Raw genomic sequence first — 24,064 nt, forward strand, 5'->3', positions numbered from 1 at the left:
GAGCTGGAGCAGAGGGGAATCTGAGCACTTGGACTACTTCCCGTATCTCAGGAGCTATCTTTCAGTGAAGGCAACCCTGAAGATGAAATTCATTGTTTTTGACGCCCCTTTAGCCATCTAAAAAAAGGGTGGTCAAAAGGTGAAGACCTCATACCCAGCAAAAAGAAATCTACCAGACAACAGTGATTCTTGGCTCTTCTCATAGCTACAGGACTATGTCGTCCAGCATTTCCTACCCCACCGACGGCACGATCCTCGGACACAGCCTTGAATCCGCCCCCGAAGCAGGGAGAGTGGGATCGAGTTGCAACAGTCAGACCTTCCCGCTCCCGCGGCCAGCTGTGCGCAGGCGCGCACCCGGCATGCCCTGCCGCGCGGTGGCCGCCGGGAATTAATGGAGCGTGCGGGAACGGGAGCGGGTGATTGGTGTCAGGAGGTTGTCTGACGGCGCGGCGGGCGAACCGGTGAGTCGGGCGCGGTTTCCCTCCAGCGGCACATTGTGCCTGCGGCCTGCTCCCTACTGCGTTCGGATAGGCCCCGTCCCGTCCTCGGATCGGAAGTTCGCTGATTGAGGCAGCCTCGCCGTGGGAGGCCGGTGAGGCGAATGGAAGTGGCGCAGGTCGAGTCAACGGTTGGTTGCCTGCTCTGTGCTCTTCAGCATGCCCGGACTCGCCTACTGCAACCTCTGTTCGCCCCCCACCCCCCAGACGACTCTGTTCGCTCCCCCCACGCCCCCCCAGATGCCTCTGTTCGCTCCCCCCGCCCCCCAGATGCCTCTGTTCGATCCCCCGCCCCCCAGATGCCTCTGTTCGCTCCCCCGCCCCCCAGATGCCTCTGTTCGCTCCCCCCCCGCCCCCCAGATGCCTCTGTTCGCTCCCCCCCGCCCCTCAGATGCCTCTGTTCGCTCCCCCCGCCCCCCAGATGCCTCTGTTCGCTCCCCCGCCCCCCAGATGCCTCTTCGCTCCCCCGCCCCCCAGATGCCTCTGTTCGCTCCCCCCCGCCCCCCAGATGCCTCTGTTCGCTCCCCCCCGCCCCTCAGATGCCTCTGTTCGCTCCCCCCGCCCCCCAGATGCCTCTGTTCGCTCCCCCGCCCCCCAGATGCCTCTTCGCTCCCCCGCCCCCCAGATGCCTCTGTTCGCTCCCCCGCCACCCAGATGCCTCTGTTCGCTCCCCCGCCCCCCAGATGCCTCTGTTCTGTTCGCTCCCCCGCCCCCCAGATGCCTCTGTTCTGTTCGCTCCCCCGCCCCCCAGATGCCTCTGTTCGCTCCCCCGCCCCCCAGATGCCTCTGTTCGCTCACCCCCCGCCCCCCAGATGCCTCTGTTCGCTCCCCCCCGCCCCTCAGATGCCTCTGTTCGCTCCCCCCGCCCCACAGATGCCTCTGTTCGCTCCCCCGCCCCCCAGATGCCTCTTCGCTCCCCCGCCCCCCAGATGCCTCTGTTCGCTCCCCCGCCCCCCAGATGCCTCTGTTCGCTCCCCCGCCCCCCAGATGCCTCTGTTCGCTCTCCCGCCCCCCAGATGCCTCTGTTCGCTCCCCCGCCCCCCAGATGCCTCTGTTCGCTCCCCCGCCCCCCAGATGCCTCTGTTCGCTCCCCCGCCCCCCAGATGCCTCTGTTCGCTCCCCCGCCCCCCAGATGCCTCTGTTCGCTCCCCCGCCCCCCAGATGCCTCTGTTCGCTCCCCCGCCCCCCAGATGCCTCTGTTCGCTCCCCCGCCCCCCAGATGCCTCTGTTCGCTCCCCCGCCCCCCAGATGCCTCTGTTCGCTCCCCCGCCCCCCAGATGCCTCTGTTCGCTCCCCCGCCCCCCAGATGCCTCTGTTCGCTCCCCCGCCCCCCAGATGCCTCTGTTCGCTCCCCCGCCCCCCAGATGCCTCTGTTCGCTCCCCCGCCCCCCAGATGCCTCTGTTCGCTCCCCCGCCCCCCAGATGCCTCTGTTCGCTCCCCCGCCCCCCAGATGCCTCTGTTCGCTCCCCCGCCCCCCAGATGCCTCTGTTCGCTCCCCCGCCCCCCAGATGCCTCTGTTCGCTCCCCCGCCCCCCAGATGCCTCGGTTCGCTCCCCCACCCCCAGACGCCTCGGTTCTCTTCCCCCCCCCCGACGCCTCGGTTCTCTTCCCCCCCCCGACGCCTCGGTTCTCTTCCCCCCCCCCCCAGACGCCTCGGTTCGCGCCCCCCCCCCCCCCCCAGACGCCTCGGTTCTCTTCCCCCCCCCCCAGACACCTCGGTTCTCTTCCCCCCCGATGCCTCGGTTTGCCCCATCCCCCCCTACCATTCACTGGCTTATGTTTTCTCTGTGTTCCTTTTCACAGCAGTATGAGGTAGAACTAAAGCTACATTGGAATTATTGGGACGTGTTATTAAGGTGAAAATAAGGGGATCGACCTCTCCAGGAGTGTCAGCAACTAGCGTCAGCCATGGATCAGTCTAACAATGGCCTGCCCCCCTATGCTCAAGGCTTATCATCACCACAAGTAGGTTCATTAATTTACATTCCTCTTTCTCCTTTCTTCCAATACCAAGTTTATAATAAGATGAACAAAAAATAGATTTTGAAAGTGGGGTAGGAATGATTTTGGCACTATGGATGAAGATGAGGAGAAAGTTAGTAAATTTACAAAATCAGAGCAAGAAATAAAGGTGTTGGTAGAATGTATATCAGTTGAAGATTATGGTGAATAGAAACCATAAAGGAATTTGAGGATGAAACAAATATTTTGAGCTTGAGAAAGGTTATGCAATTTAGCAGTGCCATAGCAAACAAAATTGGAAACGTTCCATTCCCTTTGATGGATGCTGCCTGATCTGCTGATTTCTTCAGCAGTTTTTTTAAATAGGGACATTGTTTGGGATTCAATGGAGGTCACAAGATGTTATTTCCAGGATGAATTCTGATAAGTCAATTGGTAAAGCATGGAAGATGCTAAATCATTGTGCACACATTCTGTATTTTTTTTGCATTATACTTGAAGCTCACTCTTTGCTGTGGTCTATTCAGTGGGATTCTTTCACCTGAGTCTTCAGAAATTGGTACTCAAAATCCTGAAGTGATAGTTTACTACAGTTCTGAGGGAGATATATTCATACTTATTTTGAATTGTTAATTTGCATTGTTAGATAGTAAGATTTAAAGATACAGAATAAAACACGAAAACCTGCAGATGCCATGATTGAAGTAAAAACACAATGATGGAGAAACTTTTCAGTAAAGATACGTAACCAATGGTTTGGGTCAAAGTCTTTTATCAAGGTATAAGAAAAATGTTGGCAGGAACCTGAATAAAATGGTGGGTGAGGGGCAGGTGGTGGAGCACAGGCAAGAAGTAATAGGTGGATGAGAGAGGGCACAGCAGCAAACAGGGAAGGGAAGATGGTTCTGTGAATGCAGAGGGAAGGGGGTGGAGAGCTGAAGGAAAGGAGACAGTGGGATGGGGAAGAGGGAGAATGCGGAGTGGTCTAGTAGAAATTGAAGAAGTTGATTTTAATGCCATCTGGTTGGAGAGTGCCCAGACAGAATATTAGGTGTTGCTACACCAATTTATGGATGCCTTTGGTTTGGCAGTGCATGAAGCCATGGGCAAGAGGTGTTGGAGTGGTGTGCAGAATTGAAATGGTGTTATTGATGCGACAGATCAAAGGTGTTCTCCAACTTGGAGAAGCCCATAACGGGCTTGATTCTCTTGGAAGGGCTGTTTGGGTCCCCAAATAATGATGAGGGAAAAGATGTGGCACTTCTTGCAATCACAAGGGAATGTAAGGCTCTTCAACTCTTCATCCAGCTCATTGACAACTACATTGGTCCTGACTCATGCAACTTTATTCACTTTGCTGCTAACTTTCACCCCGATGTCAAATTCACTTGGTCCATCTCTGGCGACATTCTCCCCTTTCTTCATCTCTCTGTCTCCTTGATCTGTTTCTATCTTGGGAGACAAACTTTATATAGACATTTTTTTACAAACCTACCAACTTGCACACTACCTCGACTACTCTAAGAATTCTAGACCTTTCTCTCAATTCCTTCGTCTTCATTGTATCTGCTCTCAAAGTCTTGCAGTCTAGATCATTCGAGATGTCGTCCTTCATAAAAACATGGATTTTCCTGTATTACCATCAACTCAGCCTTACCCACATCTCCTCCATTTCTGGCACATCAGTCCTGCTTCCTTCTGTTCATAGATGCAACGAAAGCAGGATTTGCCTTGACCTCACCAGCCTCTCCTTCCAACATATTTTTATTGCTTACAACCTGATTCTACCACCAAGCACATAGTCCCCTCTCTGCCTTCCATAGAGAATGCTCCCTCTGTGACTCCCTCATCTACTAATCCCTTGCCATGAATCTCCACCTTGGCACCTTCCCATGTGAATGCAGTTAGTGCCACACTTGCACCCACATGTACTCCTTCCCCATCATTTGGGGACCCAACAGTCCTGGCATTGACATCAGGTTTTCTGGTTTCTGTTAGACAAGTGATTCTGAATCTTTTTCTTTCCATTCACATACCACTTTTTTAAAAAATTTTTTTATTTTTCACACTATAAACCATATTGACCAAGATGCATACAGACATTTTTCTTCTTAAATATATAGTGTCATTTTCTCCCCCTTTTTCCCCCCTCCCTTCCCTCACTCCCTTTCCCATTGATTTAAAGTTCAATCTATAAGATACATTAAACCCGTTAAACAATGTTGTCACTTAATAAAAATAAACAAGAAATTTTACTGAGTCAGTTCTTTTCGTTATCTTCTCCTTCTGTCATTTTAGGTGGTGGAAGTCCACGGTAGGATTTCTCTATTGTGTTTCATGTATGGCTCCCATATTTGTTCAAATATTGTAATGTTATTTCTTAAATTATATGTTAATTTTTCTAATGGAATACATTTATTAATTTCTATATACAATTGTTGTATTCTCAAGTTGTCTTCTAATTTCCAGGTTGACATAATACATTTTTTTGCTACAGCTAGGGCTATCATAACAAATCTTTTTTGTGCTCCATCCAAATCGAGTCCAAATTCTTTGTTTCTTATATTACTTAGGAGGAAGATCTGTCATTTTATTTAATATCTGGCTTAGATCTTCCCAAAATTTTTCTACTTCTCACATGTCCAAATTGCATGAATTGTTGAACCCGTTTCCTTTTTGCAGCGAAAACATGTGTCTGATATGGTTGGGTCCCATTTCTTTAACTTTTGAGGTGTGATGTATAGCCTGTGTATCCAGTTACATAACTGGGTTCTTTAGCATAAATTTATAACCTTTTTTCCATAGGGTCGTTTTTGCTGCATTAAACTCCTTCCTCTTCTTCAGGAGTTCAAAACTTGTATCTGGATAGAAGAAAATTTTTCCTTGTATTCCAGTGGTTTTTTTTTTATCTTCTCTTATTTTCTTCATTGCCTTCTCCAATATATTTTCTCTTGTTGTATATCTTAAGAATTTTACTAGAATGGATCTTGGTTTTTGTTGTGGTTGTGGTTTAGGGGCTAATGTTCTGTGTGCCCTTTCTACTTCCATTTCTTCCTGTAATTCTGGTCTTCCTAGGACCCTGGGGATCTATTCTTTTATAAATTCTTTCATATTTTTGCCTTCTTCGTCTTCCTTAAGGCCCACTATCTTTATATTGTTTCTTCTATTATAATTTTCCATTATATCTATCTTCTGAGCTAACAGCTCCTGTGTCTCTTTAACTTTTTTATCAGATTCTTCTAATTTCTTTTTTAAGTCATCTACTTCCATTTCTATGGCTGTTTCTCGTTCTTCCACCTTGTCTACTCTTTTTCCTATATCTGTCATGATCATCTCTAATCTATTCACTTTTTCTTCTGTACTTTTTATTCTTTTTATTTCACTGAATTCTTGTGTCTGCCATTCTTTTACTGTTTCCATATATTCTTTAAAAAATATATATATCCATGTACTTGCCCTTCCCTTCATCTTCCTTTTCTCTGTGTTCTTCCTCTTCTTCTGAGTCCACTTCAGGATCTGTATCCTTTACCTCTGTCTCTTCTGGTTTTCTTGTCGGGTTGTTTGTTTTATTTTGTTGGGTATTTTTGGTCTTATTTTCATTAGAAGTGTCTTGGTGTTGGTCTTCTTCTGGGTTGGTCATGTGTTGTTTCTTTGATTTCTTATTTTTACTCTCTTCTTTCTTGCTCTCGTTATTTTCTGTTTTCCTCTTGCTGTTGTGTTGTAGTTGTCAGTTTCAGCTGTGGAGATCTACTCCTCAGCTGGTCCCCCCTCCCGTCAGTGTTATTTTTGTCTTGCGCATCGCGCACTTTTGTTTGGCTCGGTGTGCCATTTTTGTAGTCCTGAGTTCGGGGCTTCGACTGACCTCAGGGAGCAGGCTTCTCTCCACGGCGGGCCTCCTCGTACAGGTAAGGCCTTCGCCTTCTTCTTCCGACTTTTCTTCTTCTTTTCTTCCCGTTGTCTTTGGTTTTTCTTTCTTCGCTGCCATTTTCTCCACACTTTTACTTTCACTTTATTTTGGTTTTTATGTTTGTGCCTTTGCTTTTTCTCTCTTTTTTTTAACTTTTCTGGAGAGGGCTGGAGTTCCCCTACCGGCCACTACTCCATCACGTGACTTTCTCCAGTCACATACCACTTTAAATATTCCTTCCCTTTGCCATAGGTGGTCTGTGATTAGTAAGGAATTGCTTAAGATGGGATGTGGGTGGAAAGAAAAAGTTTGAAAGCCACTGTTTTAATCGTCCCTCATTGACTCGTTATGTGCAGGGTTTCATAACTCCAAATGAATTGGGACAATGATGATTTTTCTCAAGCAAAGTATTTCAGTAACAATTGGGTCCAGAGCAGTGATTCTTAACCTTCCCTTTGCACTCATGTCCCACCTTAAGCAATCCCTTACTAATCACAGAGCAATTATGGCTAAGGGATTGCTTAAAGAGGCATGTGAGTGGAAAGAAAAAGGTTAGGAAACACTGTGCTAGACCACTCCCCATTCTCTCTCTTTTCCCCATTCCTCTGTCTCCTCCAGCTCTCCACCCCCTCATCCTCCATTCACAGAGCTATCCTCATACCCTGTATGTTGTTTCCCCTCCCCCTCCCCCCTCCCCCTCTCCCATTCACCTTTTATTTTTTGCCTGTGGGCCTGTACCCTTCCCTGTCCCCACCATTTTATTCAGGCACTTGCCTACATTTTACTCATACCTTGATGAAGGGCTCAGGCTGGAAATATTGGTTATGTATCTTTATTGTATAAAGTAAGCTGTGTGCTGAGCTTTTTCAGCATTGTGTTTTTAAAGATACAGAACCTATATATAGTAGATATTGGGATAAATTATTGACAGTATTTACAGTGTTAATAATGGTAATGAAAAATACATATGTTGATTGGTTTTCTATCTAAATGATATTTTGTCTAGATGAGGTCTTTGATTTTAAATTTAAATTTAGATATGCAGCACACTAACAGGCCATTTCGGCCATGAGTCTGTGCCGCCTAATTTACAGCCAATTAGCCTACACCTCTGGTATGTTTTGAACAGTTGGAGGAAACCAGAGCCCCCGGGGAAAACCTATGCAGCCACATGGAAAACGTACCAACTCCTTACAGATAGTGTTGGATTTGAACCCCGGTCCCGATCGCTGGTTCTGTAACAGCATTGCGCCAACTGCTGCACCTACCGAGCGGCCCTGTGGTTAGCATAGCAGTTAGTATTTATTATGTCATTGTATGTGTAGTGAATTAGGCCTAAAATTAACATAGTAATGACTAACAATGCATTAACTAAAGGATACAAATATTCAGGACAGGTTTACATTTTGGGTTGTAAAGCAAAGGTGAGGACATTGCAGAACCCTTAATTAAGAACTACCTTTTCAGAGCAACTTTTAAGCACTGGAGGTCTAAAGTAACTTGGCATCAATTGAATGTAAATCATCAAAAAGTCATGAGTCCTATTGAAAAGTCAGGTGGGGAGTGGTGGTGGAGGTGATTCTTTTAGTTAAAAAAAATGAAATCAAATCCTTGGCAATAAGGGACCTAGGATCAGAGGATGTAGAATCCTTATGAGTAGAGTTGAGAAACTACAAATGTAAAAAGACCCTGATGAAAGTTATATACAGGCCTCCAAAGAGCAGCTAGGATGTAGCAATGTAATAAAGGCATTGGGGGACTTCAATATGCAGGTAGACTGGGAAAATCAGGTTGGTGGAATGCCTACGAAATGCCTTTTTGTCTCAGTTTGTGCTCGCCCACAAAAGAAAAGGTAATTCTGGATTGGGTGTTGTGCAGTGAACTAGACTTGATAAGGGAGCTCAAGGTAAAGGAACCCTGAGGAAGTAATATAATGATCGCATTCACTCTGCAGTATGAGAGGGGAAAGCTAAAGTCAGATTCAGATTTATTGTCAGAGTACATACATGACATCACATACAACCTGAAGATTCTTTTTCCTTCGGGCAAGGCAGAATTACTACTTATTGGTAGTGTAAAAAAAAAACCTGACTCAAACAAATAAAGAAATGTAAACCAACTGTGCAATTCAGAGACGAAAAAAAAATCAATAAAGTGCAAAAGTAAGTCTTTAAATATGTCCTTAATTAGTTTGTTGAGGAGTCTGATGATGGAGGGATAACAGCTGTTACTGAACCTGGTGGTGCAAGTCTTGTGGCACCTATGGTAGAACCAAGAACATGTCGTGTGCTGGTTGGTGTGGATCCTTGATGATTGCTGCTGCTCTCTGATGACAATGTTCCCTGTAGATATTCTTGATGATGAGGGGGTGTGTCCACTATCTTTTGCACTATCTTAAAATGAATATTTTCTGCGGATACATTATTTTTTTCAAACTTTACTATTGTTTCCACAAAAAAAATTTCAAGAATTAAATAAACATCAGAACATTTCTTTGAAAAGGTAAAATATCAAGAATATCTATATAAAGATTAACATGGAAATATGAATTTGGAGGTTTGCAAGTTCCTAACTTTAAGAATTATTATCAAGTGTCTCTATTGAGATTTCCTACTTCCTTATTTGAGGGATCAGGAAAACAGGCATGGGTCAAAATAGAGATGGATAAAATAGAGGAGAGAAATTAGCAGAGGAATTTCCACCTGCATTGAATTCGCCCATCGTTATTGAATGAAGATCTACCGGGACCAATGCCTGAAGAGGGCGCATAAAATCAGTGAACCGGTGCGGACTCGAAAGGCCAACATGGCCTGTTTCCGCTCCGTAAATGGTTATATGGAATTTAAAGTTAATAACCAGCATGAAAGAAGCACCTTTGCTTAAACATTTGATTATTATCTGGAACAGGATTAATAATACAATGGGAACAAAAGGAAGTATATCACCAAGACACCTTTGATTCAAAATAATCTTAAACCTTTTACTAAAGACAACCAATTTTAAAATATTTGATTTCATAATGGTATTAAAATGTAGAAGATTGTTATGAATAAGGTCAATTAATGTCATTTCAACAATTAAGAAATAAAAATGGGATAACTCTGAATACACTTTTTCGTTATCTTGAGAGGATACTTGCAGGAAAAATTAGGTTTAACAGTGTACTTACCGGCTTGTTGTGAGCTGGAAGTTCTTATTAGGAGAGGTTATACTAAGAAATTTATTTCTGCAATGTATCTTTTATTGCAAGCAGGGTGTTCATAAAGATGGGCAGATCTTTGTCATGTTACAAGATCAAACCAGCAACCACAAAGAAGGCATATCACACAGTGGTAGAGATGAACAATTACTTCATTTACAAAAATTCACCTTGAAACTAATTCAAAATCCCCCCTTTTATAACAATGCCCACTGGTTACTATGCAAATTTCTATAACAGTGTAAAACTAATAAATTCCCCAGCCTTAATATAACATATGTAATTAAAGTCTAAGTTACATTTCCAACCAGCCCACAGAAAAACTTGGACACAAAACACACAAGACTCACAAAACTTCGATCTCAACTGATACAAAGATTATAAACAAAATTCAGTTTGTTTGGTAAACTGAAACCAAAAGATCTTTGAGAGAGAGCGCACAAAATTCGAAGTTGTCGTGTTGCTTGCAGAGAGAGGAACAACTGGCTTGGTCCAGATCCTTCTGCCTGCCTTTGGAATGTTCATCCTTTTTGAAATCCCAACATTCTAAACTGTCCTCCAGACCATGACTCATGCTCTGGACCTTCTTCCACTCCACAGCACACCCAGTGGTGGTTTATCATCCAAGTCCAGAAATTTTTAGATTATTTTCTGCAAATGCTCAATCCGTCTCCCACTCTCAGCAGTCCACCTTCACCTTGGCTCTCTAAGACAAATTCTCACTTTTCAACACAAAACCACACAACACATAAGCCAATGACTGTAACAGTCATGACAAGTATGATAAATGTTAGGTACATTTTAGTTCAATATAATTACATCCGTTATATTTAATGATGCAAAAATTGCATAAAATGAAATTGGATTTATCAGATAAATGTTTTGGATGTAGTGAAGAGATAGGAACCTTTTCTATTTGACCATGTTCTAAAGTTAGCACCTTCTGGGAAGATTTAGGGAAGTTTTTAGAACAGATTACTGGTGTTTTTATTGAAGAAACAAGACCTAAATTAAAATGATAATTTTATCAAGTGAAATTTATTTAAATAGCATTAGAGGTGACAAGGAAATGCATTGCAGTGACTTGGAAATCAGATGCATATTTAGGTATGTAAAGATGGAACACAGAAATTCAAAGTTGTATATCTTTGGAGAAAATTGCATAAAATTTAAGAAATAAATAAACTTTTTTTTACAAATTTGGACCCTGTATAGGTAAAAATATGTAAAAATGTATTTCTGGCCTCTTAAGACCTGTAATAATCTTCTTCCCTAAAATGGCTATATAAATACTGTAAGATCCCAATCTTACAGTGTGAGCTGATCCTTGGCGCAATCCAGAATAACATTCTTTTTCTTCTTTTAAAATTTTTCATATAACTATTATATGTATTTATATGTATTTTTTTTTAGTGGGAGGATGCAAGAGGGAGGGAGAGGAGGGTAAAGGGATTAAACCTTCATGTAATCATTGTAATTTTAAATTTAATCAAATTTTGCTCATGTAAAGTATATAATTGCTTGGATGGAAACATTTTAAATAAAATATTCAAAAAATCTGATGGCAGAGAAGCTATTTTTGTAATGTGTACATTCCTAATGGTAGCAGTGAGAAAGGAGCATGGCCTGAATAGTGAAGTTCCTTGATGATGGAGGCTGCTTTCATCAGACACCATCTCTAAAGATGTCCTTAATAGATTGAAGATTAATGCCCATGATAGCACTTGTCTTTTCGCGTTCTGTGTATTGGCACTTCCATAGCAGTGATGCAGCCAATCAGAATGCTCTCCTTGGTACACCTGTAGAAATTTTTGAGTGTCTTTGGTAACATACCAAATCTCAAACTCCTCATGAAATAAAGCTGTTGGTGAGCCTTAATTATGATTGCATCGACATGATGGCCCCAGTTCAGATCTTCAGAGATGTTGACACCCAGGAATTTGAAGTTATTTATCCTCTCCATTGAGGACTGGTTTGTGTTCTGGTTTCCCCTTCCTGAAGTCAATCAATTCCTTAATTTTGCTAATGATGAGTGCAAGGTTGTTGATGTGTCACCATTCAACTAACTGATCTACCTCACTCCTGTACACTTCCTCTTTGCCATCTGTGATTCTGCCGACAAGCGTGGTGTAATCAGCAAATCATTTGAATTGTACTAGCCCCCCCAGTCATGGGTGGGTGGAGAGTGAATAGAGCAGTGGGCCAAGCACTTAGCCTTAAGGTGCACCTGGGTCTTTTTACCTTTGTATCAGTGAGGAGAAAACGTTACTGATCTGCCTGAATGTGGTTTTCCAATGAGGAAATCGAGGATCCTGTTGCACAGGGAAGTGCAGAGGCCCAGGTTTTGAAGCTTACTGACCAGTACTGAGAGAGTGATAGTATTAAAACCTGCACTGAAATTGATGAAAAGCAGCCTGATGTGTGTATTGCTGTTCTGGTGATCCAGGGCTGAGAGGAGAGCATCTGCTATGGATTGATTATGGCAGTAGACAAAATTGCAGTGCATTCAGGTCTTTTCCTGGGTACTAGTTAATTTTGGCCATGACCAATCTCTCAAAGCAATTCATTACAGCAGATGTGAGTGCTACTGGGTGATCGTCTGTTCTGCCATTCAAATTATGACTGATGTATTCTGCCTTTCAACTCATTTTCCTGCATTCTCCCCATAACCTTCAACACCCTTACTAATCAAGAACCTATACAACCTCATTCCTGACCTGAACCCAAAACATTTATGGCCTTTTACTTCCTTTAGGTGCTTCATGAACATCTTAGTTTCTTTAACACTTTTTGCACTAGATCCCAGGCTCTGCAAATTTTCTTATTTAATACCTATCAACCTCAGCTTTAGGTCTACTAAATGATGGCTTCCATAACCATCTGTAGCAACAAATTCCACAGATTCTCCATTCTCTGGCAGAAGAAATTTCCCTTCTCTGTTCTAAAGGGATGTGCTTGGATTCTGAGGTTGTGCCCTCCGATCTTAGACTATCCCACTACTGGAAATACCTTTTCCACATACATTCTATCCTTTCAGTGTTCGGTATATTTTAATGAGATAACCTCCTCATCCTTCAAAACGCGAGTGAGTATAAGTTCAGAGCATCAAACTGTCCTTGTATGTTAACCCTCTCATCCCAGGATCATTCTTGTAATCCTGGACAATATCCAATGGTAGCACATTCTTCTGTTCATAAGCAGTAGAATGAGGGGTAAAAGGGAGGAGGAAAGTAGCATTACTAATCAGGGATTGTATCACGGCTGTAGAGGGAGTGTCTACTGAGTTGGTGTGCGTGGAAGTCGAAATAGAAAGGGAGTATTCACTCTGTTGGGAATGGTCTGTAGGCTCACAAATAGCCCTCGGGATATGAGGAACAGATTAGGAGGCAGATTTTGGAATGGAACAGAAATAACAGTCTTGTTGTTATGGGAGACTTCAACTTCCTAATTATTTACTGGAACTTCCTGACTGCAAGAGGGATAGATGGTGCAGAATTTATCATGAGTGTCTAAGAAAAATTCCTGACACAGTATGTGGACCAGCTGACTAGAAAAGAGGCCATACTGAATCTAGTACTGGGAAATGAACTTGTTCATGTGACAGACCTCTTGATGGGGAGCATTTCTATGATTGCATAGCTATGGATAAGGATAAAAGCATACAAAATGGGAAAGTGTTTAATTGGGGAAGGGCTAATTACGATGGGATGAGGCAGGAACTAGGGGTTTTTTTTGTAAGTAGGGAACAGATATTTTTGGGTAAAAACAGAAATAATGTGGAGGACCACTTATGCAGGGTTTTGGATTGGTTTGTCCCACTGACATAGACAAGATGATAGGAAAAGGAAACCGTGGTTGACAAAACAGGTGAGGGATCTAGTTAAGAAGAAGAAGGCAGCATAGATTAGATTTAGGATGCAAAATATAGGAAGGGCTCATGAGAATTGTATGGTAGCTAGGAAGGAACTTAAGAAAGGATTTAGGAGAGCTAGGTGGGGACATGAGAAAGCCTTGGCAAGTAGGATTAAGGAAAATTCTACGGCATTCTACGTATACATGAAGAATAGAAGGATGACAAGAGTGAATGTAGGATCGCTTGAGGATAAAGGAAGCAACATGTGCTTGGAGGCAGACGAGGTTAGGGAGGTCCTAAATTAATTATTTGCTTCAGTATTCACCAGCAAGACTCATCTTAGTGAACATGAGGCCAGAATAGAGCAAGCCTATGTGTTGGACCATGTTGAGATTAAAAAGATCCAGAACCACCTCTTAAATCCAATAACTCCACTGCTGAGTTATTGACATGTAGTGGAGGGTGGTGTTCCTGGACGTCCTGAAGTCCAGGACCATTTCCTTCATCTTGTCCACATTGATACTCGGGTTGTTATTTATCAGATTTTTCCCCCTCTTTATAGTGTGATTCATCGTTATTGCTGATAAGGCCAACTGGTGATGTGTCATCTGCAAACTTATTGACTCTGTTGGTGATGCAGTCATGGGTCAGTAGCGTGAACAGGAGCGGGCTGAGCGTGACATTCGACTTTCTGTTGCGGACAAATTGTGTCTTTCCTTGAGGTAATAGGGAGCATCCAGGGAATTATAGACAAAAGAGTTTTGAGCAGGTGGTAGGCATACTATTGGAGAGGATTCTTAAGGATAGGATTTACAAGCATTTAGAGAATGTCTTTTCAGGGATAGTTAGCATAGATTTGTGTAGGTATCGACGTGCCTCACAAGCCTTAATGAGGTTTTTGAGGAGGTAACAAAAAGAAAATGATGAAGGTAGGGTGGTAGATAATGTTTATATGGATTTTAGATAGGCATTTAACAAGGTCCCCCATGGGAGACTCGTTCAGAAACTCATGAGGCATGGAACATTGGTAGTGTGGATGCAGAATTGACTTCCTTGCAGAAAGCAGAGAATCGTAGTGGATAGAAGGTCTTCTGCCTGGAGGTAGGTGACTAGTGGAGTTCTGCAGGGATCTGTTCTGGGACCCTTGCTCTGTGATTTTCTTTCAATAAATGACCTGAACAAAGAAGTAGAAGGTTGGGTCAGTAAGTTTGCAGATGATATGAGGGTTGAAGGTGTTGTGGATAGTGTTGAAGGCTGCTATAGGTTACAACAAGATATAGACAGAATATAGTTAGACAGAAAAGTGGCAGGTGGAATTCATTCAGGATTAGTGTGGTGATGTATTTTGGTAGGTCAAACGAAGTTAATGGTAGGATACTTAATAGTGTGGATGAACAGAGGAACCTTGGGGTCCAAATCCATAGATCTCTTAAGGTTGCCGTGCAGGTTGATAGGACAGTTAAGAAGGCTTATGTATGCTGGGCTTCATTAATTGGGGGATTGAATACAGAAGTCATGAGGTAACTTTGCAGAGTATAAATTTTGTTCATTTATTTCTTTTTTTTTTGCCGGTTGTTTGAGTTTCAAGTTGATTGAATGCAGGATAATGGGGGTTCCCTATATCTGCAAAGCCATAAATTCTATCATCTAAATAATTTATATACAATGTGGTCATTGGCAGCCAGCCAGTAAAGATCCCATTATTTTCCACTTTATGCCTTCTGTCAGTTTGCCAGAACTCGTTCTCGTAAACCTTTTTGGAAGTTAGAGAAAATTATGTCTGATGAAATATTGGCCTTTACTTAGATGACCAGAATACAAGGACACAGAAGTCATTCAACAGGTAGACAAAGACCAGGTTCTGTAAAATTGAAATATCTATATTCTTGTTTTAGCAAATACCAGCACACCTTGGGGAGAATATATTGGCTTCAGGAAGACTGTGGTGTATATCTGTATTTGTACATCTAATTGTAAGCTCCTCATTATCATCTACCAGCTGTAATCTTTCATCCCTTCATGACTACTTCTGCCCAGGCAAAACAATTTCCTCATTAGCTTAGCGCCTTGTTTCTGGAATCAATCCAGTGAACTTCCTGTGCATTGGCTCCAATATCACTATATCCCTTCTCAGGTAAAGAGATCAGAATTGCACATAATACTTCAGGTGTCCCCCCACCAATAATCATACAAATGCAGTCAAATCTCCTTTCTCTTAAATACAATCACTCTTTATTAAATGTTCTGTGAATTTTACCATCATCTTACCATTGAGAAATTCTGAAAATTAGATCAGTCAGCTATGGTTAAGCTAGGAGAGTTCAAAAGCAGAACTCCACCTGATTCCCTTGTAATCAAAAATCAATGAGAGTATTCCTTGTCAAGCTGATTTATGAATAATGATCACAGGGTAACTTAGTGGAGGATGGCTTGTTATATGAAAATACCTCAGCAAACAGTTTGCACATTCAAAAGATTAGAGAACAAAGAATTAAAACAATGCGTTCAGCCTGATTTTTTTTTGGTCTAAAATAAAATGCTAGAAGAAATCTTTGGGTTAAGCAGTGCTTGTGGGGGAAAAAAAGGTGCAAGTTGATGCCTTGGGACGCCCCTCACAAGGTACTTCTATATACTGACAATCTTTCCTGTTCCATCCCTGTCCTGAGGTAGGATCACAATCCAAACATCAACCTGCATCTTTTATTTCTACAGATACTGTTTGGCTCACTGATCATCATTCTTGTATCAATTGGTCATAGCCTATAAAAGCATCTATGGTCTGCATTTCCCTTTTAGCAGTGTGCAAGAGACCATTGCCTTCTGTCAAGTTTGTCAGGTAGTTCTATCGTGATCCAGATTTTAGCTTCAACATAGCTGTGCTAAATTTTATAATTTGCCTGCAATAACAGTAAGTTTAATTCTCAGTTATCTTTCCACCTAGGGTATCATGACACCTGGAAACACCATATTTAGTCCGATGATGCCATATGGCACTGGCTTGACTCCACAGCCTGTCCAAAGCTCTAATAGCATATCTCTTTTGGAAGAGCAGCAAAGGCAGCAACAACAACAAGCAGCACAGCAGTCCACAACAACTCAACTCGCAACACAGGTTTCTTCCAATCAACCGCCACAGCTCTTTCATTCACAGACAATGACCACCACAAATTTGCCCGGCATCACATCTCACTATGCTTCACCAATGACTCCCATGACGCCTATAACTCCAGCTACTCCTGCTTCTGAAAGTTCTGGAATTGTTCCGCAGCTACAGTAAGTACATTTCATTACCTTTTTTTGTAGAAGGAATTTTCTCATCAACTTCGTTTATTTATCAACTGATGGCACAAGACAACCTGACGAAACAGTGAACTCGCAAAAACACGCAAACGCACAAGACATAGCACACATACAGTCAAGTGATACATATGCAGAACAAATATACATATATAAATAAATATTGTTAAAGAATTAGAATTTTCAAGGGTTAATGTGAGCAGTTCAATCAGTTGTTCAGTGGTCTCAATGTCTGTGGGAAGAAGATGTTTCTCACCCAGTGATACTGGCTCTGATACTACTGTATCTCTTTCCCAATGAGATCAGCTGAAATGCAATGTGCGGGGTGAAAGGGGTCCTCAACGATTTGTATGCCCTCTTCAGACAACGATCCTGGAAGATTACGTCACTGGGGAGGCAGGGAGATCCCAATGATGCTTTCAGCCGCTCTTGTGGTCCTGTGGACTGACTTCCAATCCAATTCTCTACAGCAACTGTACCACACTGTGATGCAGTCAGCCAGGACACTCTCAATAGAGTTCCTGTAGAAAGTTGACATGATTGTGGCTGGAAACTTTGCTCACTTCATTCTTCTCAGAAAGTGCAGCTGCTGATGCACCTTCCTAACAAGTGAGGAGATGCTGTGTGTCCAGAATAGGTTACTTGTTAAGTAGAATCCGAGGAACTTGGTGCTCTCTATTCTCTCCACTGCTGAGTTATTGACATGTAGTGGAGGGTGGTGTTCCTGGATGTCCTGAAGTCCAGGGCTATTTCCTTCATCTTGTCCACATTGATACTCGGGTTGTTATTTATCAGATTTTTCCCCCTCTTTATAGTGTGATTCATCGTTATTGCTGATAAGGCCAACTGGTGATGTGTCATCTGCAAACTTATTGACTCTGTTGGTGATGCAGTCATGGGTCAGTAGCGTGAACAGGAGCGGGCTGAGCGTGACATTCGACTTTCTGTTGCGGACAAATTGTGTCTTTCCTTGAGGAAGTTCAGAATACAGTTACAGAGCGGGGTGTTGAGTCCCAGTGAAAACAGCTTCTTCACCAGCCTCTGGGAAATGATTGTATTAAATGCCTAGCTTAAGTCAATGAACAGTAGCCTGGCATATGAGGCATCATTCTCTGGGATGTTCAAGATGGAGTGGAAGGACAAGGTGATAGGCAATTTGAAATGGGTCCAGTGTCTCTACATCTTGGATTCGTTCCATCACCGAATGCTCAAAGCATTTGGTGAAGGTCAGTCCCATGGGGCCATAGTCATTAAGCCCTTTCAAATTGCTATGTAAAATGGGGTTAACCAGACAATTTGCTCAGTTGATGACCCAGGCTATTTGAAAGGGTCCAACCGGGTCAACCTAGTCAAAGACCTACCTCAGAGGTGGTCAGGGGACCCAGTAAAACTTAGCTGGGCATCCTGCTCTGGTGAATTGAAAGTGGAAATGGCCAACCTGGTGATGTCAGATCTTGTGTGCATGTGTCATGGGGAAACCCCTGGCTGAAGTGCCACTGCTGCGAAGTGGAATGGGGAGCAGTTGCTTCTGCGATGGGGCTGGAGTCCATGATGCTCCGCTGCCGTAAACAGGGGAAGAGTGGTTGCTGCCATGATCAGTGGGAGGGGGGTGCGCAATGTGCCGCTACCGCGAATGCCGCTCCAGTTCACGGCGATGGCTGAATGCGGATGTGTGGGAACAAAGGCCATCTTCCTTATCCATACAGCCCTATGCCTCTAGAACCTCTCTGGCATATGGGTGGTATGGGTAAAGAAGAAAGCCATTGCGTCAGCAACCACTCCCTCCCTCCCCCCCACATCCCGTTTGTGGCAGCGGCACATTAGCACATCATTGAGGTGGAGGAGAAACTGATGGCCAGGGGGGTGGAGTGGTCATAAAAGTGAAATTATGCCATTAATGGAAGGGGACTATGCTCAATGCTAAAGTTTAAATAGCCGAAAGATGGCAATCCATGCAGGTAATAATTTGAAGAATTTGTATCAATTGAGCTATTGTTACTTTAAAAGGTTGAGGAAGATTTTAAAATTGATTAATTTACCTATAACTTTAGTAGGAAGAGTTAATTGTGTTAAGATGAATATGTTCCCAAGAATACAGTATCTTTTTCAAATATTGCGCATTTCAATACCTCAAAAATGTTTTTAAGAATTGAATAAATATGTAAGGAAATTCCTCCAGAAAGGTAAAATGTTAAGAGTTGCTATAAAAAGGTTAACATGGACATATGAATTAGGCAATTTGCAGCTTCTAATTTCAAAAATTATTACTATGCGGCCCAAATGAAGGTTTGTTTTGTAAGAAGAAAAATCAGCATGGGTTAAAATAGAAATGAATAAAATTGGAGAGAGAAAAGCAGAAGAATTTATATATAAATGGGATACAAAATTATTGGTTGGAGAAAAAGAAACATCATTGTTAAAAAATCTGATTTATATATGGAATAAAATAAATGATGAAATTGGTGTAAGAAGACATTTATCGCCTAAGATGTATTTGACCCAAAATTCCCTTATATCTTTTTCAAAAGACAATCAATTTTTAGATATTTGGTTTTGTAAGGGGATTATAAATGTTGAAGATTGTTATGAAAGAGGTCAATTATTGACATTTGAACAATTGAGAAATAAATACAGAATACCCCAAAATACTCTTTTTTTATCATTTCCAATTGAGAGCATATTTGAGAGACATTTGGGACCAACTGTGTTGCTACCTGGTTGTAGTGAAGTAGAATTTTTTATTGGGAGAGGAATTGTTAAGAAATTTACTTTTACAATATATTCTTTATTACAATTAGGAACTCCAGAACGTCAAGTTCATAAATCTAGACAGAGGTAGGAACTGGATTTAAATATCACAATTGAGGAGCAAAGATGAGCAGATCTCTGTAGAGATTGTATGACTAACACTATTAATGTAGGATATAGATTAGTCCAGTATAATTTTTTGCATCAGTTCTATCTTACACCACAAAAATAGGAACTTTTACATTCAACTTGGTCCTGTTCCAAGGTAAGATGTTTTTGGTTGGACTTGGGAAACTTTTTGGAACAAGTTAAAGTATTTCAACAAAACCCAGATTTTTTTTTAGAAAATATTGTAGGAACAAGATCTAAACTAAAATTGTCAATACACCAATTAGAATTTGTTAAAATTGCATTAGCAGTGGCAAGGAAATTTATTGCATTTACTTGGAAATCAGATACACATTTTGGTATGGGACGATGGAATGCAGAAGTGCAGTTGTATTTCTTTGGAAAAAAATTACATATAATTTAAGAAATGAATGCTGTTTTTACAAATTTGGCACCCGTATACTCAAATGTTAGGTTTAAATTTCTAATATTGTATTTCTTGTGTCTTTAAACCTGCGAGAATCTCCTCTGAAATATATTAAAGGATTTTGTTTAAGTATGTATGTTAGATGATATTTCTCTGTGCAATCCTGAAAGTTTTGTTTTTCTTTAATTTTATATAACTACCTTATTTTCATATTAACTATTCTGAGTTTTAGGTTGTTTTTCTATTTGTAATTTGTATTAATATGTTAAATTTGAATACTACATGTATGGAGAAAATTTTAAGTATATTCAAAAAAGAACAGAGGAGGAACTGACTGCGTGATGTGTAACACGTCAGCACAGGGCCAGGATCCCCCTTAAATTGCCAGCATGGTGACTTAATAGGAAGGTCTGGCTGTGATTTGAAAGGTGCATCCTGCACTCGGGTCCCAGGAGGGCTACTCAGGTGCTGCAATTGGAAAGTACGTATTGAGGCCTGTTACTGAGGCCCTCTTTGTTACCAGGATGACATGTGAAACACAAAAGTCTGCAGACACTCTGATGTAGTAATAACACAGAGATGGTAGAGGACCTCAGCCAGTCTCACAGCATCCATTGCTGGTCAAGATACATTACCACCGTTTTGGGCCCGAGGCCTTCCTCAAGGTGTGTGTAAATTTTTTTTTAAAAGAGAGAGACATGTGTTTTTATTCTAAGGCTGGGGGGTAAGGGGAAGAATGGTAGGGGGAAGAGTACAGAACAACAGACAAAAGACATTATTTGGATATGGTAAGAGGACAGGAATGAGGAAAGTTGAGAATTGATTTTGACTCTGAAAGGAGAGAGAGGGAAAAGGAAAGGGAGTTATGATTTTTTTTTACACAGACTTTGTGAGATTTTACCATTATGAAGAGTCTCCAAATTCCTGGTATTGATTGTTCACACAGGAATGACCAAAACTGCAAATCTCCGTTCTGTCCACTATTTTAGATAGCATTCTACGAACAAAAGGAGTGGGATGTGTAACTCAACAGGATCTACGTCTGATGTCACGTATAGCATACCTTATTTGACGTGTAACGGTAGCTACAGAGAGGGGAGCAAAAGAATGAGACTACACACTGTGGGTCAGTTTCGCTTCTAATGGTTTAATTTGAAAAACCCGCGTTGCGCCTTAAAAGGTGGCTGGAAAGTCCCGCCTCTGCGTTGGCGGTGACGTAACGACGCAGCCAAGTGTGCGGCCCCTCTGACCACGAGAGAAGCAAAACCCAGGGGCGCCATCTCGACGCGGTTGCTCTGCTGCTGCGGCCGTGACAAACGCTGAGCTGGTTCGCGCGCTGCCCACTTGTTTTTCCCAAAAAATGGCTCAAAAATATTTCCCTGGTTTTGTGCCAAGTTGAAATTAGGGTGATAATGGTGAGTAATGCCAACAGTAACGCTGTTGGTCCCTGCACTGGTCATTGTTATTGTCAGGTCCATGAGAGATTAACCTCAACACAAGGGTTTGCTATTAAAACACAACAATTAAGAGAAGAGCATGGGAATAAAACACATGCCCACATGATATGAAAGAATGTGGAGAAGAATGCACACAATATAATAAGACATAAGCACACAATGTGTAAAGGAGAGCGGGGAAAACGTGAACAATTTAATAAAACAGGCACACAATGTATAAGAGAGTATGGGAAAATACACGGTCAAGTAAATACAAGCACAATTTATGAAAGAGTGTGGAAAAATCAAAAGAAGTGGATGTTAAACTTTCTTTCCTCTCGCATAACACCTTAAGTAATCCTTTACTAATCACCATTATCTATCATTGGGGACTGGTGGCAGGCTATCGGTGGGGGAGCTGGGCAATGGGCTTCAGACTGTTCAAAGAGGACATACCCACAGAGCAACTTGCTCACAATCTGGCAGACCAAGTGTCAAATCTCGGGTTATGGTTCAGGTTAGCTTGTCAATTTTGCAGGCAGCAGAATAATCACCCCTCTTGTGTTCACTGGTCTTCTATATCCGAGGTTTTGTGACACCACGGGTATACAATCCTTTATCCGGACATCTAAAATAGAAAGCTCTAAAATCTGGCAAGTGGGGAGAGAGACGGCAGCACGAATCAGGCGGGTAAGAGACTGGTGGGCGTGAGTCAGTCGGGCGAGGGGGAGAGACGAGCAGCGCTGGACGGGCGGGCGAGGGAGATGGGCAGCGCGAGTCGGGCGGGCGAGGGGGAGATGGGCAGCGCGAGTCGGGCGGGCGAGGGGGAGAGAATACCTTTTTTCCTTCCCAGGAAATAGGTGACGGGAGTATCACTGCTGACATGGCTGACGTCTCTGCCACCAGTCCTCCTCCATAAACGCACGAGGACTCACAAATCTGACCCCCTGGTCGAGCAGGTGCAGTCCCTCCATGCCAACCCACATTATGCCTATGTGGTGTTCGCCAATGGACACAAGGACACAGTCTCGACTCGGGACCTGGAACCGACAGGAGCCCAGCTCCCCCAATTCCATGTACGCCTGGCACCTCCAGAACCCTCCTGGAGCTGACATCCTCCCTCTGTCCACCATCAACCATGGGACCCCACAGCCCACGGATCCACCCCTGCCCCAGGCAATCTCGCTGCCATGCACCACCCCACCCACCCTGCTGGCCACACCTGACCCAACCAACCTTCAGGTGGCCTCATCTCCACCACTGACCAGGAGCTGTCCTGCGACAGTTCCAGAGGCAGTGGCAGCCACCAGATCGGCTGAGTTTGTAAACTTGAAAATGATTTACAACCACTGGACTGTGATTGCCTGTGCCTGTCTGCACTCCTGCACTGCCTACTACAAAGAGCAACCCATTGTACCTGCAGGGAGGTAACCTGGGGGAATGGCTCCACTTACTCCCCTACCAATCACTGGCTCCATATAAAGGCTCTTGCTGGTCCTTGGGCAGAAGCAGAGCACCCAGAGCCAGAAAGGATACAGAACATTTTCGATAGAGGAGTGCCCATCTCTGAGCCATAGAGGGTTCAGGAGAAAAAGGCCTCAGGTCTGCTCCTTTGGTTGAGGGTGGCAGTGAGGGCAATGTCAGAGGAATTGGCACGCCTTGTGGCGTTGGTGATATCCTTTTTTATGCAGGCAAAGGCCGCTTGCACCTCTGCTTGGAGGGGGGAAGGTGATGGCTTGAGCCAGTGGGTTAACCCTATCTGAGAACTGGGGGACCCACTGAGAACAGTAAGAAAACCTGCACAGGGCCTTGAGCGTGTGAGGGAGGGGAAGTTCCAACAGAGGGTGTGTGCATTTGGGGTCAGGACCGATGACACACTGATCCATGATGCACCCAAGAATGGTGAGGCGGGTGGTACTGAACATGCACTTCTCCCTATTGTAGGAAAGATGTAGTGCATCTGCCTTCCGGAGGAATTTCTCTCAGGTTAGCATCGTGGTCCGGCTGGTCGTGGCCGTAGATGGAGACATTGTCCAGGTATGGGAAGGTTGCTCTTAGATTGTGTCTGTCTACCATATGATCCATCTCCCTTTGGAACACAGACTCCATTTGTGACCCCAAAAGGGACTGGCGGAACTGGTAAAGTTCCCGTCAGCCTCGATGGCGATATAGGGCTTATCCCAGGCATGGAAGGGGAGCTGATGATAGATTAACTTTAGGTCAGTGGTGGAGAAAGCTCTGTACTGGGCTCTCGTTGACCATGTCGGCAATACGGGGTAGTGGGTAGGCATCCAGCTGGGTGTACCGGTTGATGGTCTGACTATAGTCAATTACTATCCTCGGTTTACTGCCCCCTTTGACCACCCAGAATCTGGGCTCGCTAGGGGCTACTGCTGGGCTCTATTACCCTTTCTGCCAGAATCTGTTGCACCTCCGCCTTGATGAAGGCCCTGTCAGCTGCACAGCAACACTTGCTCTTGGCCGCAATGGGCTTGCAGTCTGGCATCAGGTGGTTGAAGAGGGAAGGATGGGATGCCCAGAGGGTAAACAGTCTGCAGGTGGAGCAGTGGCGGTCGCTAGGTTTTGCATTGTGGATGGTAAATGGGGGGAGTGGACCTCCGAAAGC

General features: G+C 43.4%; 1 protein-coding gene across 2 annotated transcripts in view; it reads left to right on the forward strand.

Annotated features, from left to right (window-relative positions):
- The first annotated feature begins 357 nt into the window (after nucleotides 1-357).
- tbp (TATA box binding protein) overlaps nucleotides 358-24,064 on the forward strand; it is a 61,163-nt gene continuing 37,456 nt past the window's right edge. Inside the window, exons 1-3 of one of the 2 annotated variants that reach the window (XM_069885078.1) lie at nucleotides 358-464; nucleotides 2,305-2,466; nucleotides 16,364-16,695. In XM_069885078.1, the coding sequence (XP_069741179.1) occupies nucleotides 2,410-2,466; nucleotides 16,364-16,695 (389 nt within the window). In that variant the 5' untranslated portion in view covers nucleotides 358-464; nucleotides 2,305-2,409. The other variant, XM_069885079.1, reaches the window with a different exon arrangement.

This window comes from Narcine bancroftii, chromosome 6 (assembly GCF_036971445.1).
Source record: "Narcine bancroftii isolate sNarBan1 chromosome 6, sNarBan1.hap1, whole genome shotgun sequence".
Taxonomy (NCBI): Eukaryota; Metazoa; Chordata; class Chondrichthyes; order Torpediniformes; family Narcinidae; genus Narcine; species Narcine bancroftii.